Below are 22609 nucleotides of genomic sequence, written 5' to 3'. Positions count from 1 at the left end.
TGGCTGACCTGTCAAAAAAAAGTTATAAATGAAATAATATATACTATGAAAAATTATAAAATCACCTAGAAAAGGAAATTGTAGATTCTGAATCGAACTACTGAAGTTGTATCCTGCGATTTTTCATTGAATAAAACTCATCGATTATTGAATCGATATCTATCTTTGTAATAAACTCTCTTTTAATGTAGATAATCATAGAATCTGCCAAGATTTTTTTTTCCATCTTATTCCAAAGAGATGTTTTAAGAGTTTCATAAATGAGAATGATCGTTCTGTTGTTGCAGTAGAAACATGGAGCGTTAATAAGAATATCATTAGACGTATAACGTATATCATTATCAAATTGAGGAGCTCAATAGCAGATTTGATGATAAGGTTGTAGAACTTCTTAAACTTAGCTCTGCTTTGAAACTTCGAGACAACTTTAAGTTGTTTAATGCTAATGATATTCATATTAGGTATCTCAATACCATTATTTTCACAAATTGATTGCACAATCATTAGATGATTATCATAAGCTTCGGTTCTCAAAGTGTGAATGATTATCTTCTTGTAGTTGTCTAGAAATGAATGGTTTAAAAGAAGTCTGAACTGGCAATGATCAATTCTTAAAGGTGATGGATGTCCATCGGTAATTAAGTTATGGTAATATGTATTTTGAATAATCTCTTTCCAATCCGTGGAGACAAACATGAATATATGATTTATGAAAATGCCTAGAGTTTGTAATTGTTTGTGTGTAGTCGGTCTTGTTTGATTTGCAATTAATAGCAGACGGAATTGAAGTAGTTGGACCCACTCCCCTATGTGTAATAAATAAATTTTGGCATTCAAAATGGCACATGGGTCTTTGATCCCCACCCAACCCATATGGGCACTTTGCTTGGATTTTAATTTAAAAAAAAATGAATGAAAAACAAAACCATACGCCCACCGAGGGGCTCGAACCCTCGACCACAAGGTTAAGAGCCTTGCGCTCTACCAACTGAGCTAGACGGGCTTGGTGTTGTTTAAAATTTATTTTACTATAACAAAATCAATCTGGGCCAACAAGGGTTATACCCCTGCTTATATGGATGGACAATCCTTAGGTTTAAGGTTTATGTGTACATTCTGGTGTTGCTTATCCAATGTTCCTCGTGCATGCGCATTATAGGTAAAAGGGTCTGTTCTTATTAGCATGTAAAAAGAAGATAAACATCAGTGGATTCTCTTTCATTGAGAAACACACATCCCATTTGTTCAACCCAGATGTATTACTCTGTCGTCGATTACCGACTGTGTTATTGACTGTTTTAGTATACCATTTGTTCATGTTGAACATGATCCAAGGAAAAAGGTTACATTTGTTATGTTTGCAAAAAATTACAAGTAAAAAGTAACTTGATCCTGACCTAAAATATAAATTGTAAACAAAATAAAGTAACAAAAATTACACTACGATGATCTTCCTGATCCAAAAAAAAATCACTTTCAATTATAACTTTGGAAAGTATCCAATAAGATTTTGAGTTGACAGTGATAGTGATAGGGACAAAATATAAGTTTTCAAATAAGTTAAATTTTTCTTAGATTTTAAATATTTTTATCTTCAACAGAATGCTTGCAGAGATAGATGGCTTCAATGACTCATCCCAAGTACTTCCTTCAATATCTGCAATTTCTCTTTCTGACTTGCTCCTTAAGAACAACACCCATTAACTTATTTTTTCTTTAAAAACAGGATTTGTTTATAATTGGAGCTAGAAACAGGCCAGATCTGATTGACCCTGCGCTCCTACGGCCTGGGCGGTTTGACAAGCTTTTTTATGTTGGAGACTTGGAGTTAATACTGTTACATCATATAGGGAACAATATGCTCTACCTTCTTAACCAACATTATGTGTCTATATTAATTGTGATTCTTTATTCTTTCCAACTAACTCATGTCATGTTTGCACACTGCTGCCTGTTTTTGCAGTGTACTTAAGGCACTGTCCAGGAAGTTTACATTGCATAAAGATGTGTTCCTTTATGATATAGCAAAGAAATATCCCCAAACTTTACTGGTGCCGATACTTATGCCTTATGTGGAGATGCATGGTTTCAGGCTGCAAAATGCAAGGTATCTTTTTGTTTGTCTGTCTGAGGTAACACAAATTCTCTCCTTCATTTCCCCCTTTTTTGCAGTTTTATATGACTGTTTTTTATTTTGATTGTTGTTATTATATACAGGTTCTAGATCCAAATTCTGCGAATATTGTAGACAACACAGTCATTGTTGAATATGATGACTTTATAAAGGTAACAAACAATGCTGATTAGAACTAATAACAATACTTTTAATTTCGTGACTTTGTGAATTGCGGCATGCAGGTTTTGGGAGAGCTAACTCCATCACTAACCCTGTCTGAGCTCAAGAAATATGAGATGTTACGAGATCAGTTTGAAGGAGGTGGTCCTTCCAGATGAAAAGATTAAACGCATAAAACAACACTACAAGGCAAAAATAGATATTTAATGAGAAAGCAACATAGCTTTTTCAGAAGATGGGGAAGACCATTATTCTTGGCATAATGTTTGTTGATTGTTTCATAAATAAGCAGCACCACCAGCACTTTTCTTTATTATCAGGAAATAATGAGGGAACCTAGGACAAAAAATCTTTTAAGATTCCAATCTCCTTTTAAACAAATAAATACTGCTCTATAATAAATCTACAATGTATGGAATTTTTTCATTTGAATATTGATCTGAAGAAAATTATATTTATCATATCTGTTAAAAATTAAAATAGTATGAATTATAACTAGATAATGATGATCCATAAAATAATCATATCAAATAAAGTAAGAGTAAATATATTATAATCTGGATCATCCAAAAATATATTATACCTAACAAAAAAAACTAAATTGACTCTTCCTTGAACATATAAGTTAATTATTAAATGTGAAACTTGTAAGTCAACTTATTCTCAAAGACATAAAAATACATCTGGTCATAAATTATGCAACATTAAAAGGAACTGAAAAATAGCCTCAAAGTAGAGGAAACTCTTCTCATTGGAAAGGAACTGGATTTCCTTGCTTCTTGTTTACTATGGCCATGGATAAATATCGTGTACCCATGCCAATAGGTGTTTGATCATCCTCGCCCTCCCAAAATGGTGCTTCACCTTCTCCCACCAGCCGCCAGTAGCCTGTCCTAAGAGACTCAACTTGTTCGTCTGTGCAGTTTTCCATAAGTGATTCCACTATAAAGTTTATCCCCAAAGAACCATGAAATTGTGACTGTCATTGGTCCGTGGACAGATACATCTTCTGCAAAAATGTTACAGACATTTCAAACATGTTTAATGATGCCCATAAAACAACAAGACAGAGCAAGAATAAGGTATGGACCTAAAACTTCCTCGCAGCATGCCTTATAAACGCAAAGTCAACATATGCACACGGATCGGCTGAACCGGGATCATCCAGTATGTGCAATCAAACTATCAGAGAAATGCCTTATAGCATGCAATCATCCAGATCCTCAGCAACATGCCTTATATATGCAAAATCAAGATTAAAGATAGATATTCCCAAAATATCAGAGAAATGTAAACTCCCAAAAAACTGATAGGTTAACAGAAACCAATTTACCTCTCAAACATCTGGCTTACTTCAGGGGAAGGTATATGGGAAGGATGGTGATTTTATATAAACCATGTATTCATTGTTACTATATTTATATCAACAGAACTATGTATTCTTGTTAGTGTAGAGAAAAAGTAACATGCGGGTTATATAATGTGCGTGAATTAGCAATACACGAATATTATATAAACTCTAAACCATACATGCATAATAAGAACATTACAATACGCGTGAGTGATAAACATTAGATAAGCAACATCAGAATATACACAGATAAACCCTAAAATCTACATAAACCCAAAACCTAAAGGATTATCCATCAATATACACATAATTGGAGTATTACACATAAACGCCAGAATAATGAAAACATTACACATAAATTATAGACCCTAAACTCACTTAAATATAGGAACGACGAGACGCACTGACGATGATGAGAGTTGAGCGACGATGGTGTTGACTGATGTTGAACAAAGTTGGAGAGTAGAGTCGTGGGTTGGAGAGAAAGTCGTGAGTTGAAACGTTTCTTTAAAAATGAGGGTTTCAAATTAGTTTTATATATTATGAAATACTTGTATATGAGCTGTAATGACATTCATGAGGGCAAGACATGAGGGCAAGACGGACATTTCATAGGCTGAAAGTGTCATTTTTGCAAGGTTTATCAAGCGTGGGTCATTTTTCGAATTTGACCAATTATCAGATTCATTTCTTCAAATTTCCCTGATTACCTGACCCTTTATACCGTTCAGCTCCAGTGTCAGCTGGACAAAGTTTGATTTGTTAAACATATTGTTGGGTGTGAATGAGATTGAAGTTTGACTCAGTTCCTCTTGTTTATCGATTTCGTTGCACCACTACTTCACCAAATGCGCCAACCCTTTCACTAGTATCCAAACACCACAAATGAGTTTTTTCTCTATATCTCTCACAAAAAGAGTAATATCTATTTATATTATTAGGTCAAGTCCAGCAAGTGAATTACTAGAAATTGTGCCACAATATTGGATCAACCAATACCCAACAATATCCACCTTTGGCTCAAAGCAGTGTAAAACACAATCACGGAATCACAAGACACATCATTGCCAATTTATTACCACTGAGGCAACAAAGAGAATACTCAAGGTAAACTCGTGTCACAAAGACTAAGGGCAAGAACACAAAGATTGTGAAAATCACAAAGATCGAACGTAAGAGCAAAAAAAATGTGAAAATCACAAAGATCGAACGCAAGAGCACAAAGCATGCGAAAATCACAAAGATCAAACACAAGAGCACAAAAATGCGAAAATCACAAAGATTGAACGCAAGAGCACAAAACATGCGAAAATCACAAAGATTGAACGGAAGAGCACAAAGCATGCAATGTCCACAAAGGACGAACCTCAAAGAACTTTCCCTAAGTCAAAGTTTAAAATCTGTTGACATGAAATAAATTTTTCAGCAGGTAAACACTTAGTACCATATCAACAGGATTAAATTCTGAAGGAATTTTTCTTACTTAACAATGTCTTTTTCAACAATATCTCGAATGTAATGAAACATAACATCAATGTGTTTAGTTCTATCATGAAAAATATGATTTTTACACATCTGAATAGTATATTGATTATAAAAAAAATACAACCACATTTTTGTCAAGAAAACCAATTTCAGACAATACAACCCTAAGCCAAATTGCTTCCTTAAAGACTTCAATGGAAACTACATAGTCTATATTCTTAAAGTAAAACAATGATTATAAGACTTTTTTAAACATAAAAAATTTCATGCACTTGTCAAACTTGATATTCCATTGCCTAGGAGATTGTTTTAAACCATACAAGGTCTTTTTTAACAAACAAACATGATTAGGCAACTTGGGGTCAACAAACCCCTCATGTTGATGCATATAAATATTTTTATCAAGTTCACCATGTAAGAAAACAGTAGTAACATCCATTTGCTTCAATTCTCAATTAAAATGAGCAACTAAAGCAAGCATGATTCTAACAGTAGTGAATTTGACAACATGAGCAAAAATTTTAGCATAATATACTCTCTCCTTTTGAGTAAATCCCTTCACTACTAACCTAGCCTTGAATATATTTTTTTCAGACTTTTGCTTCACACTATACAACCATTTACAATCCACTAAGGAATAATTAGGAGGTTTAGTAACAAGTTTTCAAGTATCATTGATTCTCAAAGAATTCATCTCATTATTTATAGCAACAATCATTTAACAGAAAACTTAGACCTCAAAGCTTCTTTGTAAGAGCTAGGCTCATTACAGTATAGGGATTCAAACATGTTAAAAACAATTTCAGACATATTGCAATCATTCAAATTATTATCCCTAAATCTAGCAGGCATTATAGTCATTCTTCTACTTTTATCCCTAGCAAGTTGATAGTCATGCAAATCATTAGACAAATCATGTGAATCAGACAACACATTTGAATAATGCAAATCATCAAGTAAATCATGTGAATTAGACAACACATTTGAATCATGTAAATCATAAATATCATGCACATTATCATGCTCCACCTCATTGGGAACATTCCCATCATGTTTAGTAGGTTGATTAACGACTACTAGCACATGCTCCACCTTATTAGGAGAATCATTAACAGGAGTGGAGAACATATGCAAGCAAGGAAAGTCATTTTCATTAAAGACAACATCTCTACTTATCACAATCCTAAGCTTAGGTTCACTCCTATTCCAAACTCTATAACCTTTCACCCCTTCAGGGTAGCCTAAGAACACACATTTCTTGGACCTATGCTACAACTTATCAACCTTATAATGCACACAGCCAACACAACCAAAAACTTTCAAGTTGCTCAAGTCAAGATGTTTACTTGAAAACACAGATTCAGGACATTTATCTCCTAACAGAACACTAGGGGACTTATTTATTAAATAAGCAGCAGTATGCAAAACGTCCCCCAAAACTTCTTAGACAACCCAGATGACGCTAACATAACTCTCACCCTCTCTAGAAGTGTCATATTCATTCTCTCAGCAATACCATTTTGTTGTGGTGTGTACGGCACAAACCTATGCCTTTTAATACCCCAAGTATCACATAAATCATTCATCTATTTATTACAGAACTCAGGACCATTATCTGTCCTAAGAGTTTTGATTCTCTTACCTGTTTGATTCTCAATCAAAATCTTTCACTCCTTAAACTTTTCAAAAACATCATACTTATACTTATGTTTCAAAAGTAACACCCAAACTTTCCTAGAGTAATCATCAATTATGGACAGAAAATATTAGTTCCCCCCATGTGTAGCAACACTAGAGGGACCCCACACATCAGCATGTAAATATTCAAGTATATTAGAGCACTTAGACACGTTTGGGTAGGAGGAGATGAGAAAACTCACCTTATGCTGTTTTCTTAACACACATGATTCACAGAAAGGGATGTGGGAAAATTTATCACTACCAAAGTAAACACCTTTATGCAAAATTTCTAGACATTTGTTACTCATGTGATCTAATTTATTATGTCAAAGAACAAATTTATCATCATCACAGAGTTCACAGAGTCACATATAGTCTTAGCATGATACACATATATATTGTTCATCCTTTTAACAGTAAATATAACAAAAGATCCACACATAATTTTCATAACATCTTTCCCCCACTTTCCCTCCAAACCATCATTCTCAAGAGATGTACAAGACAACAAATTATAACGCAAATTAAGAATATGCCTCACATTCTTCAAAGTAAACACAGAGCCACAAGAGAACCTTAAGCATACATCACATATTCCTAACACATTACAATTTTTTGAATTTGCCATAGACACAAAACCATGTTCAATCTCTTTATAGCTAGAAAATAAATATCTATATGGAGTCACATGGAAAGTACAACCAGAGTTAACTAGCCAGTCAGATTTACACAAAGAATCAGATAACACATAGTTCAAGCTAGCATAATCACATAGATCATTAATCATAAAAATATCACCCATATTGCCCTCATAAACAACCACATTAACATTTTTAACATGTTGAATTCTCCTAGGCTTATGACAGTCCTTGATAAAATGACCAGACTCGTGACAATTCTAACACTTTTTAGCATTAAACCTAGACTTAGATCTACCTTTACTAGCTGGATAAGACTTCTTAGAAGAATTCTCATTATTGACATTCTTTTGGGCATTCCACCTACCCCTCACATGCATGACTTCTCCACTAGACTGTTTACCCCTCCTAGAGTGTCTCAAATCTAACTCCTTACTCTTAAGACCATTGACAACAATATCAAGAGTGACATTATTTTTATCATACTTAATGACAAACTTCACATCATTAAAAGAATCAGGAATAACATTCAACAAGAAAATGGGGTATACTCATCAATGTTCTTATCACCACACAACTTAATATTAGAATTAAGTTTAGTGAAAACATCTAGATTATCTTCAATGTCCTTGGACATATCCAATCTAAATTTGAAAAACTTTTCAAGTATGAACATTTTATTAGGTAGAGAAGTTTAAGTATAAAGTTTAGATAATTTATCCCACAAAGTTTTTGCACACTCTAAATTACCAATTTTTTTCATCATAGAATCAGATAAGTTCAAGTATATAGAGACAAAAACATTTTCATCCATTTCACTTTTATTCTCAATGGTATCAGTAACATCATAAACCTAACTAACAACTTTAAAACATTTTTTTCTGAATTAAAACACATTTCATTCTTTGTTTCCAAATGTTGAAATCAGTTTTTCCGTTAAACGGAACCATACCATATTGATTAACACTAGACATACTATCAAACAAATTAAAACAATCAATAATTAATATGGTAGAAAATAATAAGAGGTTAAAGCTATGATACCTCGCGAAACTAAATAAAGTTTCGACTTAGCCACCCCGCTCGGGGATTTGCTACTTCGTCTTCTCAGCAGTGGCACAGCGTCGACTTTGATTCTCAATGGTCGCGACAATTGCGACACTAACAACGGTTGAACATGACAACAACGACTTTTTCTTCAGAGGTGGCGTCGGCTTTCTTCTTCCTCCAGTAGCAGCAGTATCAGAAAATAAAAGCAGCAAGATGAAAAAAGAAACAGAAGACAAAAAACCCATAGAGATAAATTTTCATCGGAGCAAACGATCATATCGGAGAAGCCGATGAGATCAGAGCAAGTTTTAGCCGACAAACAGTCTCTCTCTCTCTCTCTAAACAGGATGGGTTGGGTTCCTTTCATAATTCTCCCACTAAAACCCAATGATGAAATCAGCCAGCAAAAGAGAAAGGAAAGAGAAACCAAAAAAGTGATGCCCAAGAAAAATAGATATGCGCTTATTGGTGAAGATAACTCATATCCTCCAACCCAATCTCAAACTCCAATTACAAACCCTAAACCCTAGCTCTGATACCACTGTTGGGTGTAAATGCGATTGGAGTTTGACTCAATTTCTCTTGTTTATCGATTCCGTTGCACCACTATCTCACCCTTTCACTAGCAATCAAACACCACAAATGAGCTTTTTCTCTATACCTCTCACCAAGAGAGTAATATCTATTTATATTATTAGGTTAAGTCCAGTAAGTGGGTTACTAGAGATTGAGCCACAATGTTGAGCCAACCAATACCCAACATATATATATATAGTGTTTAAAAAAGTTTACCCTAGGCTATAACCTACTACCGCCAACTACATAAACTCCGCCTTTGCCTTCATCTATCAGGCATTAACTGTTGTTCAATTCCATTCCAAAGACTTTATTTTACCCCCTAATTATGAAAAAGTCTCTGATTTTAATTTCTAAAATGTGAGAATCTTGATTTCAAAGTCCGCTTTAAGAAGAAGTTCTCTTTTCCTTGGGTAGAGAGAACTTAATCTTGTGATATATCATTATATATTATATATATGTATATTAGAGAATTTTATTTGAATGCCTCATTTGGAATTTTGTTTTATAGATTTATTGTTATTTCTTATTAGAATAATAAATTACATTGATTTTTTTATGACTTTAAATCATATTAATAAAGTTAATATTTTAAAATTTAGCTATTTTTTTAAACTATATTTAAAACCGATCAAACCGAATAAATCGATCGAAACAATTGTAAAACAGATCAAACCGAACCGACTTGTATACCGAAACCGACGGTTTGTGATTTAAATAAATCGGCGCCAACAATTTGTTTGTACATTTCGATATATAAACCGACCGAACCGAATCACTTACATACCTACTGTTATGACCCTAAATAGCTGGTCTCGGTCTTGGCTTGATTGCGAAGGGCCAGAACCGAGAGGTGCCTAAAAACAGTCGCGGGGTGCGGAAGGGTACCGGAGATGAGAAAGGATAAGTAACTAAAGCTTATATTCTGACACACTTGTGAAGTGCCAGGACCGAGAAGAAGCGTGCCGAGACGAAGTCGTGTGCGGGCGACTTAGGTGCAAGGTTTCAGCCGAGTTGTCTTGGCTTGGTGTTGGCCAGGACCGAGAGGTGCCGAGAAGAGTATCGAGGGCTTCCGCCACTGGCACCAGAATGCTAAGTAATCAAAGTTGCTGTCGGGACCGAAGGGTTGAATATCAGGACCGAGAGAATGATGTTAGCATGCGTTTGTCGTGGCACGAGTGTGGAGTGCTAGGACCGGGTGAAGTGTGTCGAAGAGGTGTCGTGTGCGTGCGACAAATGCACAACGTGTTAGAAAATGTCTGTCGGGAGCCGGATTGCGGAAGGCCCGGACCGAGGGGATGCCTAGGTGGGGTCGTGTGCGTGCGACCTAGGTGCGAAAGAGTGACAACAACCAACGTATTGAGTGTGCGCGCATCGAGTGCGGAAAATACGGAGTCGGCCGAAGACGGTTAAAGAAGGACCAAGGGCGATCAGAGTGGGGTCCCGAAAATGTCGGCATGATGGGTCGTGGACCCGGAAATATCGGCATGATGGGTCGAGTGGGGGAAAAAGTCAGCACCAGTTGGGCTCGGTCGAGAACGTGGGAATAATTGACGATTTCGGTCAGTTAGGACCCATGTCCAGCAGCAGGTGTGCAGCAAAAACCGATGGAGAACGTGGGCTGCAGTAGTGGACGGTTGAGACCCACGACTGGCAGTTGAGACCCACGTTCAGCAGCAACCGCCCACCAGCTAGACCCACGATCAGCACCAACTGCCCGGAAGATTGACCCCCACACACTAAAATGATTATTTTCCTAGGCAGATTGTTATTTCTTTAGGGCTATAAATATCTTTTGAACTGCACAAGACAAATTGTTGGATTTTTGGATAGAAAAATATCCCCCACAAGTGAGAGTCATTTTGTGTGCAGCCTTGAGAATTTATAGCCTCTTTGTAATCGATATTTGTGAGTGAATATATTATAAAGTTGGGCATTTGCCCGTAATCGTTGTGTGTGTTTCTCTTTGTTGAATGTTTGATTTATTATTGTGGGACTTGACTGTTTGTTGAGTGAGTCGTTCATTTTTGTGAGAGAAGTGAACCTCGGAGTTGGCTGATTGTTTTGGTGCGCAAAACAAGCCGCACAAGGGTGAAAAATTGAGTAAAAATTCCGCTGCGAATTAATACCGTGTGACACCTACCATGTTATTAAAATAACCCAAATATGAACAACACCTAGAAATATATATATATATCAAACTAGGACAACTCAAAAGTTGAGGGATGACAAAGTAAGTACAATCAAATACATGAATAAAAGACATGACATCTTTGTTTTATAGGATCAAACTCTTCCAATAATTCTCATGTATGCTATGGAATATGGATATAACCAAGCCAATAGTTTTGAGACACTTCAATGTAGCAGAGTTATTGTCGGGTTTTTCTCCCACATCTTTTTGTTCAACGATCTTATTTGCCTGTCCATCAAGACTTTTAGTTCAGTTGGTGATTGTATTGGTTCTGATTTGCCCTATTTTATTTCATGTGCTTAACAATCTTTGTTTTCCTAGGAAAAATAAAACCAAATTCATCGTTTGAACATGAAAAGGAGAAACCAAATGATTGTCCAAAACCGCAACAACCTTCATAATAACTAAAACCCTTGGTTTCAAAATAGTTAAAACCATCATCAATCAACACTATATCGATACAGGAGAAAAAAATCAGATGATGAATCAAAAAGAAAAGATCAATTAAGAGGAAGAGATTTAGGAATTCGATTTGAGAACGGCAGCACCAAAGAGCCCTTAAATGGTTAAATAATTCGGCCCCCCTTCCCATCCGTGTTTTGAAAAAGTACCAAGATTAGAGAGAATGGGTTCTGGCTCTCCTAACCCCAATTCCCTCCCGCTGTCATCAGGTATCCCAATATCCTCTTTCTTTACTATTATCTATTGACCAAAGATTGAACACTCTTGCGATCTTGTCGGCTTCCTTCTTCTTCTGACCCTGATTCCCAATCTGATTTGCTTGTAAGTGCTTGATCCGAAACAAAAAATGTTATGTGACAGGTATAACGAAGAGGAAATGGGGATTTTCGGCATCTGATGTCATTTATCATTTCGGTACAAGTGGGATTTCTGTAGCTGCTGCTACAAGCATCACCCACCCTCTAGGTTAAGTTAATCTTTTTCTTCTACACTTTCTCTTCTTTGTTAACATCTCATATTTTACTACATTGTTGTAGCTCTCAATTAAAAATCTCAAATATAAGTTGTTCCCCTAACCCAGTCATTGTTTGGGATGAATGCACCAAAGTTTTGTCCATTCTTATGCTATAGTTTTAGGAAAGATGGTAACTTGAGATTGCTATGCTCTTATGATACAGAGTGGAAGGGTGGGCATTCAAGCTGTCTATTTCTAATGATGGCAATAGCTAGGATCCTTTGGTGGATTGTTGTATAGTATGCTAAGGGCTGATTATAGTGGATAATATAAGAAAAGTTAACCAAGAACAATAAGAAATATGTGTACTTGAGTAACCTTTTATTAGGACAACAGATTCAGTGAAATGTTGGGTTTGTGGAGTTCGATTATTTTTAGAGGAGTTCGAGTATGGAGTAGACAACTTAGATATCATAGTAATTTTTGTTGCAGATGTTCTCAAAGTTCGACTACAAATGCAACTCGTAGGCAAGAGGGGTCCTTTAATTGGAATGGTAGGATACTGAGAGTTGTCATCAAATCTTTCTGAGAATTATTGTTTCCCTTCACGGCTTGCTTGAGAAGTTTCTTGATTGAATTCATTCATAGGGTCGACTTCTTACCCAGACAGTGAAGAATGAGGGGCCAACGTCCCTATACTTGGGGTTGATGCCTGCATTAATAAGGTCAGTTCTTTATGGAGGTCTTCGACTTGGATTATATGAGCCGTCAAAGTACATATGCGAATTGGCTTTTGATTCCACCAATATTTTGCTCAAGATTGCATGTGGAGCATTTTCCGGTGCTTTTGCTACTGCTCTTACAAATCCCGTAGAAGTTCTTAAGGTTATTTCCCACTTTTCTTCTACATAATCCTTAGAATTCCAGACCTTGTCTAATTTTGTGTTCAGTTTCGTTGTAGGTTCGGTTGCAGATGAATCCTGACTCTAAAGGAGGAGCCATTAGAGAAGTTCGGAAAATTGTTTCAGAAGAGAGAATAACTGCCCTTTGGAAAGGTGTAGGCCCTGCAATGGCGAGGGCAGGTGCTCTGACTGCGTCGCAGCTGGCAACATATGATGAATCTAAGCGGGTTAAGTTCTAAGCAATGCTATTTTTCAACTTTGATTGATGAAGAAATCAGCACAGTCTGGGTCCCCGTGATATTCTTGTCTTTAGCCCAAATTTATATTTTGATGTCCTTATTTTCTCTTGCATTTTTATTATTATTGCAGGCTTTGATCCGATGGACTTCTCTAGAAGAAGGGTTTCCCCTACACCTAGTGTATGACTCCTTTACCTTTTTTTTCTTTTCTTTCTTGATATGTTATTCACATTCTCCACATTGTTTTTTTGAAGATCAAGTACAGTAGCAGGCACGGTAAGCACCCTTGTCACTGCACCCATGGATATGATTAAAACCCGTCTTATGTTGCAACGCAATACTGCTACGGATACAAAGTACAGAAATGGATTTCATTGTGCATACCAGGTATTATTAACATACCTTTGTGTTCCTTTTCATCCCAAGTTGATGTTCTTATGTCTAGAGAACAAAATCAAAAGCATTTCTGTGTACTTGTGATTGGTCTATCTATCTATTTTATTTGCATTCTCTTGCCGTTTTCAGGTGGTCAGTACAGAAGGCACAAGAGGACTATACAAGGGGTAAAGTTGCAATACTGTAAAAATCCTTCCTTTTTTCCCACTCCCTCCCAATGCAGAAGACTGTAAATATGATGTACATTCCTATTGCTATGCTAGCTAACATGCCTTCTTTTCAGGGGACTTACAATTTTTGCCAGATTAGGTCCCCAGACGACTATCACCTTCATTCTTTGTGAGAAATTACGTGAGCTTGCAGGCTTGAAAGCAATGTAGATCATTTGAATCCCTGAGTTCTTGTGTGTTATCACCATTCCAGAAATCCCTGTTGGAGAATCTGATTTTCGTACGCAGAGAAGAGAGGGAGATTTTTCTAGTTTGTACCATTTTGGGGTGCATTTTTACATGTAGATTGAATGGAACTGAGATTTATAGTGTACAATGGGAATGACCAAGAAACCCCATTGAAACTTTAGCTTTAGATAAACTGTGATGCAACAATTATTTAATTACTTCATTTGGAAAGACTTTTTAACATGGTTAGGGATCTGTATTCTGATATGCTAAGAAACCGGCAGTAAATCTCTACAGATATCCAGATACATTTACTATGAAACATGTGACCCGTGCAGCCAATTTGCTTACCACAAACCATTCAACTATCTTATTATCATGAAATTTGTATGTTTTTTAGATATCTTCTTGAAGAATTGTTTTTAACCCTCACCAAGATCAGTTGTACACCTCTTCCAGCAGTAAGATCAATTATATGGTCAGGTCGGATTTTCAGTGATCGGATCTGAAGGATGAAAGAAAAGACCCAACTCTTGGTTCTGTAAATGGTTCATCCTGATACCCAATTCTTTGTTAATAATTTAAATTATTATTCAACCCATTTACTTTTGTTAGTGTTATGAGTTTAGTACATCTATATTCAATACCAAGGTCAATTTATGGAGAAGAATGTGAATATGTCTAAATCAGAAACTGCCCACAGTTGATTTGTTGGGAGTGATAAAACTTTAATGACAATTTGAATGACTTAAACAAATAAAGTCAACAATTCTTGTTACAAATAAACACTAAAATTAAGATGTTTTTGTTTCCACAAGAAGATCAAGAATGCTTATAATTTATCTGTATGAATTTTCACCTCTCATGTTGTGCTTTTATTCTCAATGTTAAACATTTTTAATTCAATGAAAAATGATTGGAAACACGACTTTGTTAAAAAAATGATTGGGAACACGACTTTGGGCCCGTTTGGGGAGCGACTCTTACAGCGAAAGTGACTTTGCTGTTATACGAAAGTGACCTCGCTGTTTTACAAAAGAGACCTCGTTGTTATACAAAAGAGATACAGCGGAGTCACTTTCGTATAACTTTCGTATAACAGCGATGTCACTTTCACTGTACGAGTCGATCCCAAAATCGTGCTCCCTATCCTCACTCTAATTCAATAAGTAACCCATAATCTCAATTGTTCAATGTGTTGTGCTTGTTATAATGCTGCGAATATTAAATTAGATAAATTATGTATAACATGTGAATGCACATGATGATTGAGACTGATTTGTAATAGGTGTAGTAAGTAGAAAATGACATGTAATTCATTTAGATATAAATATAAGTGTGAAGAAAGTTATAGTTAAGAATTTAATACCATAAAATATAATTTAACTATATGAACTCTTACATCTAAGGAAATGTTTGGTTTATAGTTTTTAACTCAGAATGAGAAAGGTAATTGATGGTTTCATTCACGAGGCAACTAAGAAAAAAAAGTCAAACCAAACCACTAACTAATTTATTAATTATTATTTTATGATTTTATTTTAAAATAATAAGTGATAAAATATTTTAAAAATATAATTTGATTTTAATTTTTTTAATAACATAATAATCCAATATATATAAATTATTTATAATTATTAAAAATAAAATACTTTAAAATAATGTTTTTATTTTAAAAACTTCAATAATATTATATTATAATATATATATATATATATATATATATATATATAAATAATATATTTCATTTAAATTATAGAAATATTTATTAAATAAATATCCAACTAAACTACATAATTATACAATATTTTGAGATAACAATTCTATTTAAAATATTTTTAAAAATTAGTTTTTTTATTTTTTATATAAAATAAAATATTATTTTAAATAATAAGATCATATAAATATTTTATTAGTTATTCTGAATTAAATAGATTATAAATAAAAAAGTTTTAATCTTAATAAAATTTTTAAAATAAATTATTTTATAAAAACAATTTATTTATTTGAAAAAAATATAATATTAAAATATATATATATATAATATTTAAATGAAAAAACAATTTATTTATTTGAAAAAAATATAATATTAAAATATATATATAATATTTAAATGTGTTGAGTTTTTAAAATGAATGAAGAATATATTTTATACTTATTTAATATTAAAAAGAGCATATTTATTAAGAATAATATGAGAATTCCTATTAAAAGATCAATTATTTTATTATAATTTATAGGTTTGTGTTATCAAAATTTAAATTCTTATATATAAATATTTAAAAGATATTAATATTTAATAAAAGTAATTTTTTTTAATTTATTAATTTCATTATGAGAAAAAGTAAAAAATTATTTGAATAACTCTTGTGAAAAATATAGCTTTAAAAAATAAATAAAAGTATATCTATTTTTTCCTAATTTTTTATTTAGTGGTCAAAATCTACTTTTTTAATAATCATAGAATCAACTAGATTTATCAGAAAAATAAAGTAAAGAAGAAAGATGGCACTTCATTTATGACATCCCACCGACCCCCCGCCCTCTATTAACAGTTAACACACTTCCCTAAGGGCTTCACAATTTTTTTTCTCTCTATATATCTTTGTGTTTATTTACTTCATTTGTGACTTGAGAAGAAGAAGAAGTAAACTACCCATTTGCTTAATCAATGGAAGGTGTATCAGTGAAGGTTTACAAGAGTCTGAAGGGCTACTGGACTAAAAGGCATTACGAGCGCCTTGACTCCACCTCTTGCAGGCCTCCAGTTCAAGTTGCCACCGAAATCGGCGAGGACCCGATCCGGAAAAGACGGAAATGGGGGATTAAAATCGGGCGGAAGATAAAGATCCGGTTCTCTCCCAAGACATTTCTTAGGAGGATGAGAGATGCCTACATGAATTTCATGCTTCGATTTGCCAATTCGGGTCTTATAGGACCTGGTGGTTTAGGAGGAGATGGTGTTTCTGGGTTCGGTTCTCGACCAATAAAGGAGTACGATGAGAAGATTATCATTGAGATCTACAAATCTATATTAAAGCGCAGGGATTCACCTATGATTGGGTCGCAGCAGATGATGGCCACAACATTGTAAAAGTTGAAGGTTTGTCGGTCCAAACCCGATAGTGTTGTTAAATTTTGAAATAATTAAGGATCTCTAATGAGAAAAGAAACTGTCTTCATCTATATGTAATCACTTCTTGTTTCTATTAGATTGTTGTTTCTGTGTTTGATGAATATAACCAATTCAAAAAAATTGCTCTATTTTTATGTACATCTGTTGTTTAAAGCATTGTTAAGCAAATCGAGTTGAATCCGAATCAGATTCAATTGTTCATTGGTACTGGTTATCAATTTTCATAAAATTTGTCCATCTTTGTTTTGTTTTTAAATACCATTTTGGAAACATGATCATCTAATGAGTTAGTTCTGATTTTTTATCCAATAATAAAACAAATTAAAGATTTCAGTTTGGGTCTTTCCAGAAAGAGATACCATTGCGTTTGGGAAAAGTTAAACTAAAATGAAATATAATATATATATATTTTTTCCTTTGGTACAACTTAAAAATTCAATAATTTTTTAATAGAATTAGTTGTTTGATTTTCACTCATAATTAAAAATGATTTAATCTTGCTAACTTTTTAAGTAAAATAATTAATAAAAAGCAAAACAAACTTTACAATTATTGTTCTCAAATATATTTTGGGTAAGTATTGTTGAAAAAAGTTGGATTGGTTTGTTATATGATTTAATCCATTGAACGGGTAGCATTAATGGTGCTTCTGCAAACAAATATGTCAAGTGATAGGATAGAAACACAAGGAGTAATAATGGTTAATAGTTATTATTGTGCTGTGGGCAGAGATTCAGGTAACCATTTATCAGTTAAAAGTAAAAAAAAAAAAAAACAGTTTATTATTATTATTATTATTTTGTTTTTAATTTAATTAGTTTGAGTTCAGTAAATAAAACAAAAATGTATTTTTTCAAACACACAGAATATAACATACACAAAAAGAAAAAAGAAATGAATGAAAAGAAAATAGATGAGATGAGAAACGAACTTCAGAACTATTCAGAACTATCGGATGAGATTCATGAAAGTTGAGAATTGATATATTTGATTTAAGTGATTGTTAAAAATAAATAATCATTATAATTACTGACAATGTTTGATTTGAAGGGAATTATTAAAATTGACACTAATATTAATGATGTTTAATTTGCAATGTAAGTGTATCTTCAACTAGCACTGATAATGAGTTTTAGGTGTCCTTCCTTCGCATAATACATCATGCTCGCTCTTTTCCGGCTAAACACAAATATGCTTTAGTACTATTCATCCCATCTCAAAATGACCCTTAAATTATATATATATATATATATATATATATATATATATATATATATATATATATATATATATATATATATATATATTATAACTTTTGATGCTATAATTATTAATATTATTAATTTTTGACAAGTAAAATAGTATTTTTTTTTTTAACTTTTGACATGGTGATTAAATAACATTATTAAAATGTTATGTGTAGTAGGTGTTTTTTTATATTAATAATGTTTGTTTTAATAAAATATGTTGATTTATTTAAAAAATATTATTAAATTATTTTATTAGGTATGAATTATTGATGTATAATTAATTTTATTAAATGAATAAGAAATGATTAGGATTAAACATGTAAAGTTGATAAATAATTAAATAATATTAATAAGATTAAGAAGTTAGGGTAAAGAAAGAATATGAAATGAGTTTTTGAGTTAAAGATGAATTACTATTTGATGTGATATTTACTGTATTTTAGGTTTAAAAATGGATTTATGTGTTGAAGATGGTCTAAAAAAAATAATATTAATATATCACGTCTTTTTATTATATATTTTATTTAATTAAAAATATAAAAATCTTGTTATTATAGTTTTTAAAAATTTTAAAAAATATTTATGGGTGTCATAATTTAATAAAATAATAGTCGAATTGTCGAATTGAGACTCGTTATTGGGCTAATTGAGATTGCGGACATCTTTATTTAAAACTGACAATTTGAGACTTTTTATTGTTAAATTTATACAAAATGAGGTTTTGTCATAACGATTTCAAACACAAATATTATCTACCTAACATTTATAAATAAACAAATAAAAAAATCAAAATCGGTAAAAATTTATAATTAAATTAGTGATATAAATATTTTATTTATTTATAAATGTCATCTAGTTAAATAAGTTAACAACATTAAAATCGTCAAAGTAAAACCTCATTTTATATGATTTTAACAATAAGGAGCCTAAAGTGTGAAGTTTAAATAAAGAGATTCAAAATTTCAATTATCTCTTGATCAAGTACCCTAATTTCACAATTCGCCATAAAATATAAAATAAACAAAATAAGATATAAGCTCCAAATTATTATTATACACTAATGATGGATCAAAATATACTTACTGCAGTTTTCATCTTTATTGATACAAATAATGACATTATAACAAAATAATTAAAAAAATGTCCATCTAGGTCAATAACATCCGTTTTACCTATATAGGCTAAATACACTATCACAACACTAGGTGTTTCTTCAGCAAATCTAGGTGGTTATGTTATATAAAAAAAATGTTAGAATTATACACAAAATTCAGCAAACAAAAATCTAACATAACCATAAATTCCATACATAACTCACAAATCGAAAGATGGATGAACAAACTCAAGGATAAAGGACCGTCTCAAATGACATGGCAACGCGAAAAGAACTTATACTTTCGCAAGTTTATTTTTAGCAAATCTCAACTACTTTTGCTAATGTTAATTAATTAAACATAACATCATGCATCTTTTCAGCATTTAGGGATTCAGATTTATTAGAATACACAATCAAAAACATTTGTAATAACAACATAATGTGATGTCATTTGATCACAAATGCACTCAAATTTGCTTCTAAACTTATCAAACCTTGAATCCATAATTTGTTGAAGTGTTTTCGATTTTGTGTGTGGAAACTTTCCCTTCTCGGTGAAAGTTTCTTTCTTTTTCTTGAATGTTTTATTGATGGATGAAGTTGTATGTGTGCCTAGTGAGTGAGAGACGACAACACATTCATCTTCATGGATGGTGAAGGAAGGACTATGTTAGAATATAATTTATGAAAAAGTTTTAATAATGAATAGATAAAACTAAGTTCAATTATATAAGTTAAATATATATATATATATATATATATAAAACTGCTAAGTCATATCAAGTATATTAATATATTTAAAGATAACAACATATCGCTGTAGTATAGTGGTAAGTATTCTCGCCTATCACGCGGGTGACCAGAGTTTGTGATAGGATCGACTTTATCGATAGAGACGGGGGTCTGGCTAAGGATGAAGGCTTATGAAAAACGGTTTGAAAGAAATCCTGTTAGGGATTTAATTCGCTTTCTATTCTACGCAAACTTGTGTAAACACTTGAAACGGATTCAAGGTTTGAAGCACAAGATGAAATATGAAAAGATGACAGAAATGAAGAACACAACAGTTTGTTTATGAAGGTTCGGAGAAACTCTCCTACGTCACCCCTTCTTCCAACCACTGTTCAATTATAAGATGAAGAATATCACTCAGCTAAAGGTGTTTTGATTCTAGCTCTCTCTCTCGATTCACACACAGTACAATTAGAAAGAAGCTTCACAGTATGAGTTCAGTAAGCAAGATGATTGAGTATTCTCTCTCTGCAAAATCAGATTGCTTGTTCGTTAAGATACTTCGTGAGGCAGATTGTCTGTTGTCCTTGAGATTTGTTAAATACTGAGCAGGAGCTAACGGTCGAATCTTCAAGAATGATACGTGGCACTCTTCCATTGGAAAGCCTCCATTGTACACAGCAGGTTCTGAGCACAAGGATCGTGGCCGTACATAACTGGTAGTGCGCCGAATATTCCATCAGGGATGTACCTACAAAATAGGTAATGTGAAGAAATTCTCTTACGTGGCATTCCTTGATTGGATGCATATAGCTGTTGTACTAATCTTCACTAGAAAGTGGAGCAGAAGTAGGGTACAACTATAGCACGTGGGTAGGTGAAATGCTAGATTCAAGCGTACTACTTAATCTGAGCATTAGACGTGTTTCAGTTAGACGGATTGTGAAAATCAGTCTAATGAAATAAGTCATCTCCTTCTAATAGAAAAACGTCTATTAGACCGCCTAGTCTAATAGAATTAGACTCGCGTCTAATTACAATAACCATTAGACTGCACGTCTAACTCCACTAAGTTAGACTGTACGTCTAATTCTGATTCTACCTCAGACTTATCTGAAGGAGTTAGACGCACGTCTAACTTTCACTAATTAGACTACGCGTCTAATTATCCAATAAACATTAGACTGCACGTCTAACTCCACTGAGTTAGACTGCACGTCTAATTCCGGTTCTACCTCAGACTCGTCTGAAGGAGTTAGACGCACGTCTAACTTTCACTAATTAGACTACGCGTCTAATTATCCAATAACCATTAGACTGCACGTCTAACTCTACTGAGTTAGACTGCACGTCTAATTCCGGTTCTACCTCAGACTTGTCTGAAGGAGTTAGACGCACGTCTAACTTTCACATTCTATTAGACTACACGTCTAACTCCGATGAGTTAGACTGCACGTCTAATTCCGCATAAATTAGACTACCCGTCTAATTGCAAATATATTAGACTACACGTCTAACTCCGATGAGTTAGACTGTACGTCTAATTCCGAATATCAATTAGACTATCCGTCTAATTACAAACATATTAGACTTATGTCTAATTCCGCGTATTCATTAGACTTACGTCTAATTCTTTACATTCATTAGACTACACGTCTAACTCCGATGAGTTAGACTGTACATCTAATTCCGTGCATTCATTAGACTACACGTCTAACTCCGATGAGTTAGACTGTACGTCTAATTCTATGCATTAGACTTACGTCTAATTTTATGCATTAGACTTACCTCTAATTCCGTGTATCTATTAGACCATCCGTCTAATTACACGTCTATTAGACTACATGTCTAACTCCGATGAGATAGACTATAAGTCTAATCTTATGCAACGAAAGCCAAAATCGGTTTAATGACCCTCATTAGATCCAAGTCTTATAACATATTGTTTCAATACACCTGTATCAAAACTCATAAGTTATTTCATCATCAAAATCTCAGTGGTTAAATTATTTCAACACTTAGTTAAAATAATTTGACCCAACAGTTTGAATCTCACCAAGCGCAAATATTAAAGTTGCACACATCCGACTGAGCAAATACCGAAATCTGTTTGAGAAAATAACGAAACCCTAAAAAACTGACCAGTTTGAGAAAATACCGAAACCCTGAAAAACCGACCAGTTTGAGAAAATACCGAAACATTGGGTAAACCGAATACTCTTGGGTAAACCAGCCTCATTAAATGGTGATGCCCACCCCACTTTTTGGGGCTAT

General features: G+C 33.4%; 2 protein-coding genes and 1 non-coding gene across 4 annotated transcripts; 2 read left to right on the top strand and 1 right to left on the bottom strand.

Moving 5' to 3' along the window:
* Nucleotides 1–930: 930 nt before the first annotated feature.
* TRNAK-CUU lies at nucleotides 931–1003 on the bottom strand. The gene has a single exon. It is a non-coding gene; the product is annotated as a tRNA-Lys (tRNA).
* Nucleotides 1004–11594: 10591 nt separating this feature from the next.
* Nucleotides 11595–14415, top strand: LOC124921586 (mitochondrial substrate carrier family protein ucpB). 2 transcript variants are annotated; one of them, XM_047462263.1, is made up of 9 exons: nucleotides 11595–11941; nucleotides 12093–12197; nucleotides 12679–12740; nucleotides 12835–13071; nucleotides 13148–13315; nucleotides 13458–13507; nucleotides 13582–13714; nucleotides 13853–13890; nucleotides 14007–14415. In XM_047462263.1, exons 1-9 carry the CDS (start codon nucleotides 11896–11898, stop codon nucleotides 14101–14103), a joined length of 936 nt encoding a protein of 311 aa, XP_047318219.1. In that variant the 5' UTR covers nucleotides 11595–11895; the 3' UTR covers nucleotides 14104–14415. The 2 variants fall into 2 exon arrangements, with proteins under 2 accessions (XP_047318219.1, XP_047318227.1); XM_047462271.1 differs by having other exon boundaries at nucleotides 11596–11941; nucleotides 13853–13906.
* Nucleotides 14416–16712: 2297 nt separating this feature from the next.
* LOC124921577 lies at nucleotides 16713–17333 on the top strand. The gene has a single exon (XM_047462254.1). It carries the CDS (start codon nucleotides 16793–16795, stop codon nucleotides 17213–17215), a length of 423 nt encoding a protein of 140 aa, XP_047318210.1. The 5' UTR covers nucleotides 16713–16792; the 3' UTR covers nucleotides 17216–17333.
* The last annotated feature ends 5276 nt before the right edge of the window (nucleotides 17334–22609 follow it).

The sequence above is a fragment of the Impatiens glandulifera genome, chromosome 1 (assembly GCF_907164915.1).
Source record: "Impatiens glandulifera chromosome 1, dImpGla2.1, whole genome shotgun sequence".
NCBI lineage: Eukaryota > Viridiplantae > Streptophyta > Magnoliopsida > Ericales > Balsaminaceae > Impatiens > Impatiens glandulifera.
The sequence above is the reverse complement of the archived record's forward strand: the minus strand, read 5'-3'. Positions and strand labels throughout refer to the sequence as shown.

Bases quoted from the DNA above. Each gene is read 5' to 3' on its own strand.
- LOC124921586 (XM_047462263.1), top strand. From the start codon at position 11,896: ATGGGTTCTGGCTCTCCTAACCCCAATTCCCTCCCGCTGTCATCAG. The intron at 12,741-12,834 runs GTAGGATACTGA...ATTCATTCATAG, and splicing joins GGGGTCCTTTAATTGGAATG to GGTCGACTTCTTACCCAGAC. The intron at 13,715-13,852 runs GTATTATTAACA...TGCCGTTTTCAG, and splicing joins GATTTCATTGTGCATACCAG to GTGGTCAGTACAGAAGGCAC.
- LOC124921577 (XM_047462254.1), top strand. From the start codon at position 16,793: ATGGAAGGTGTATCAGTGAAGGTTTACAAGAGTCTGAAGGGCTACTGG.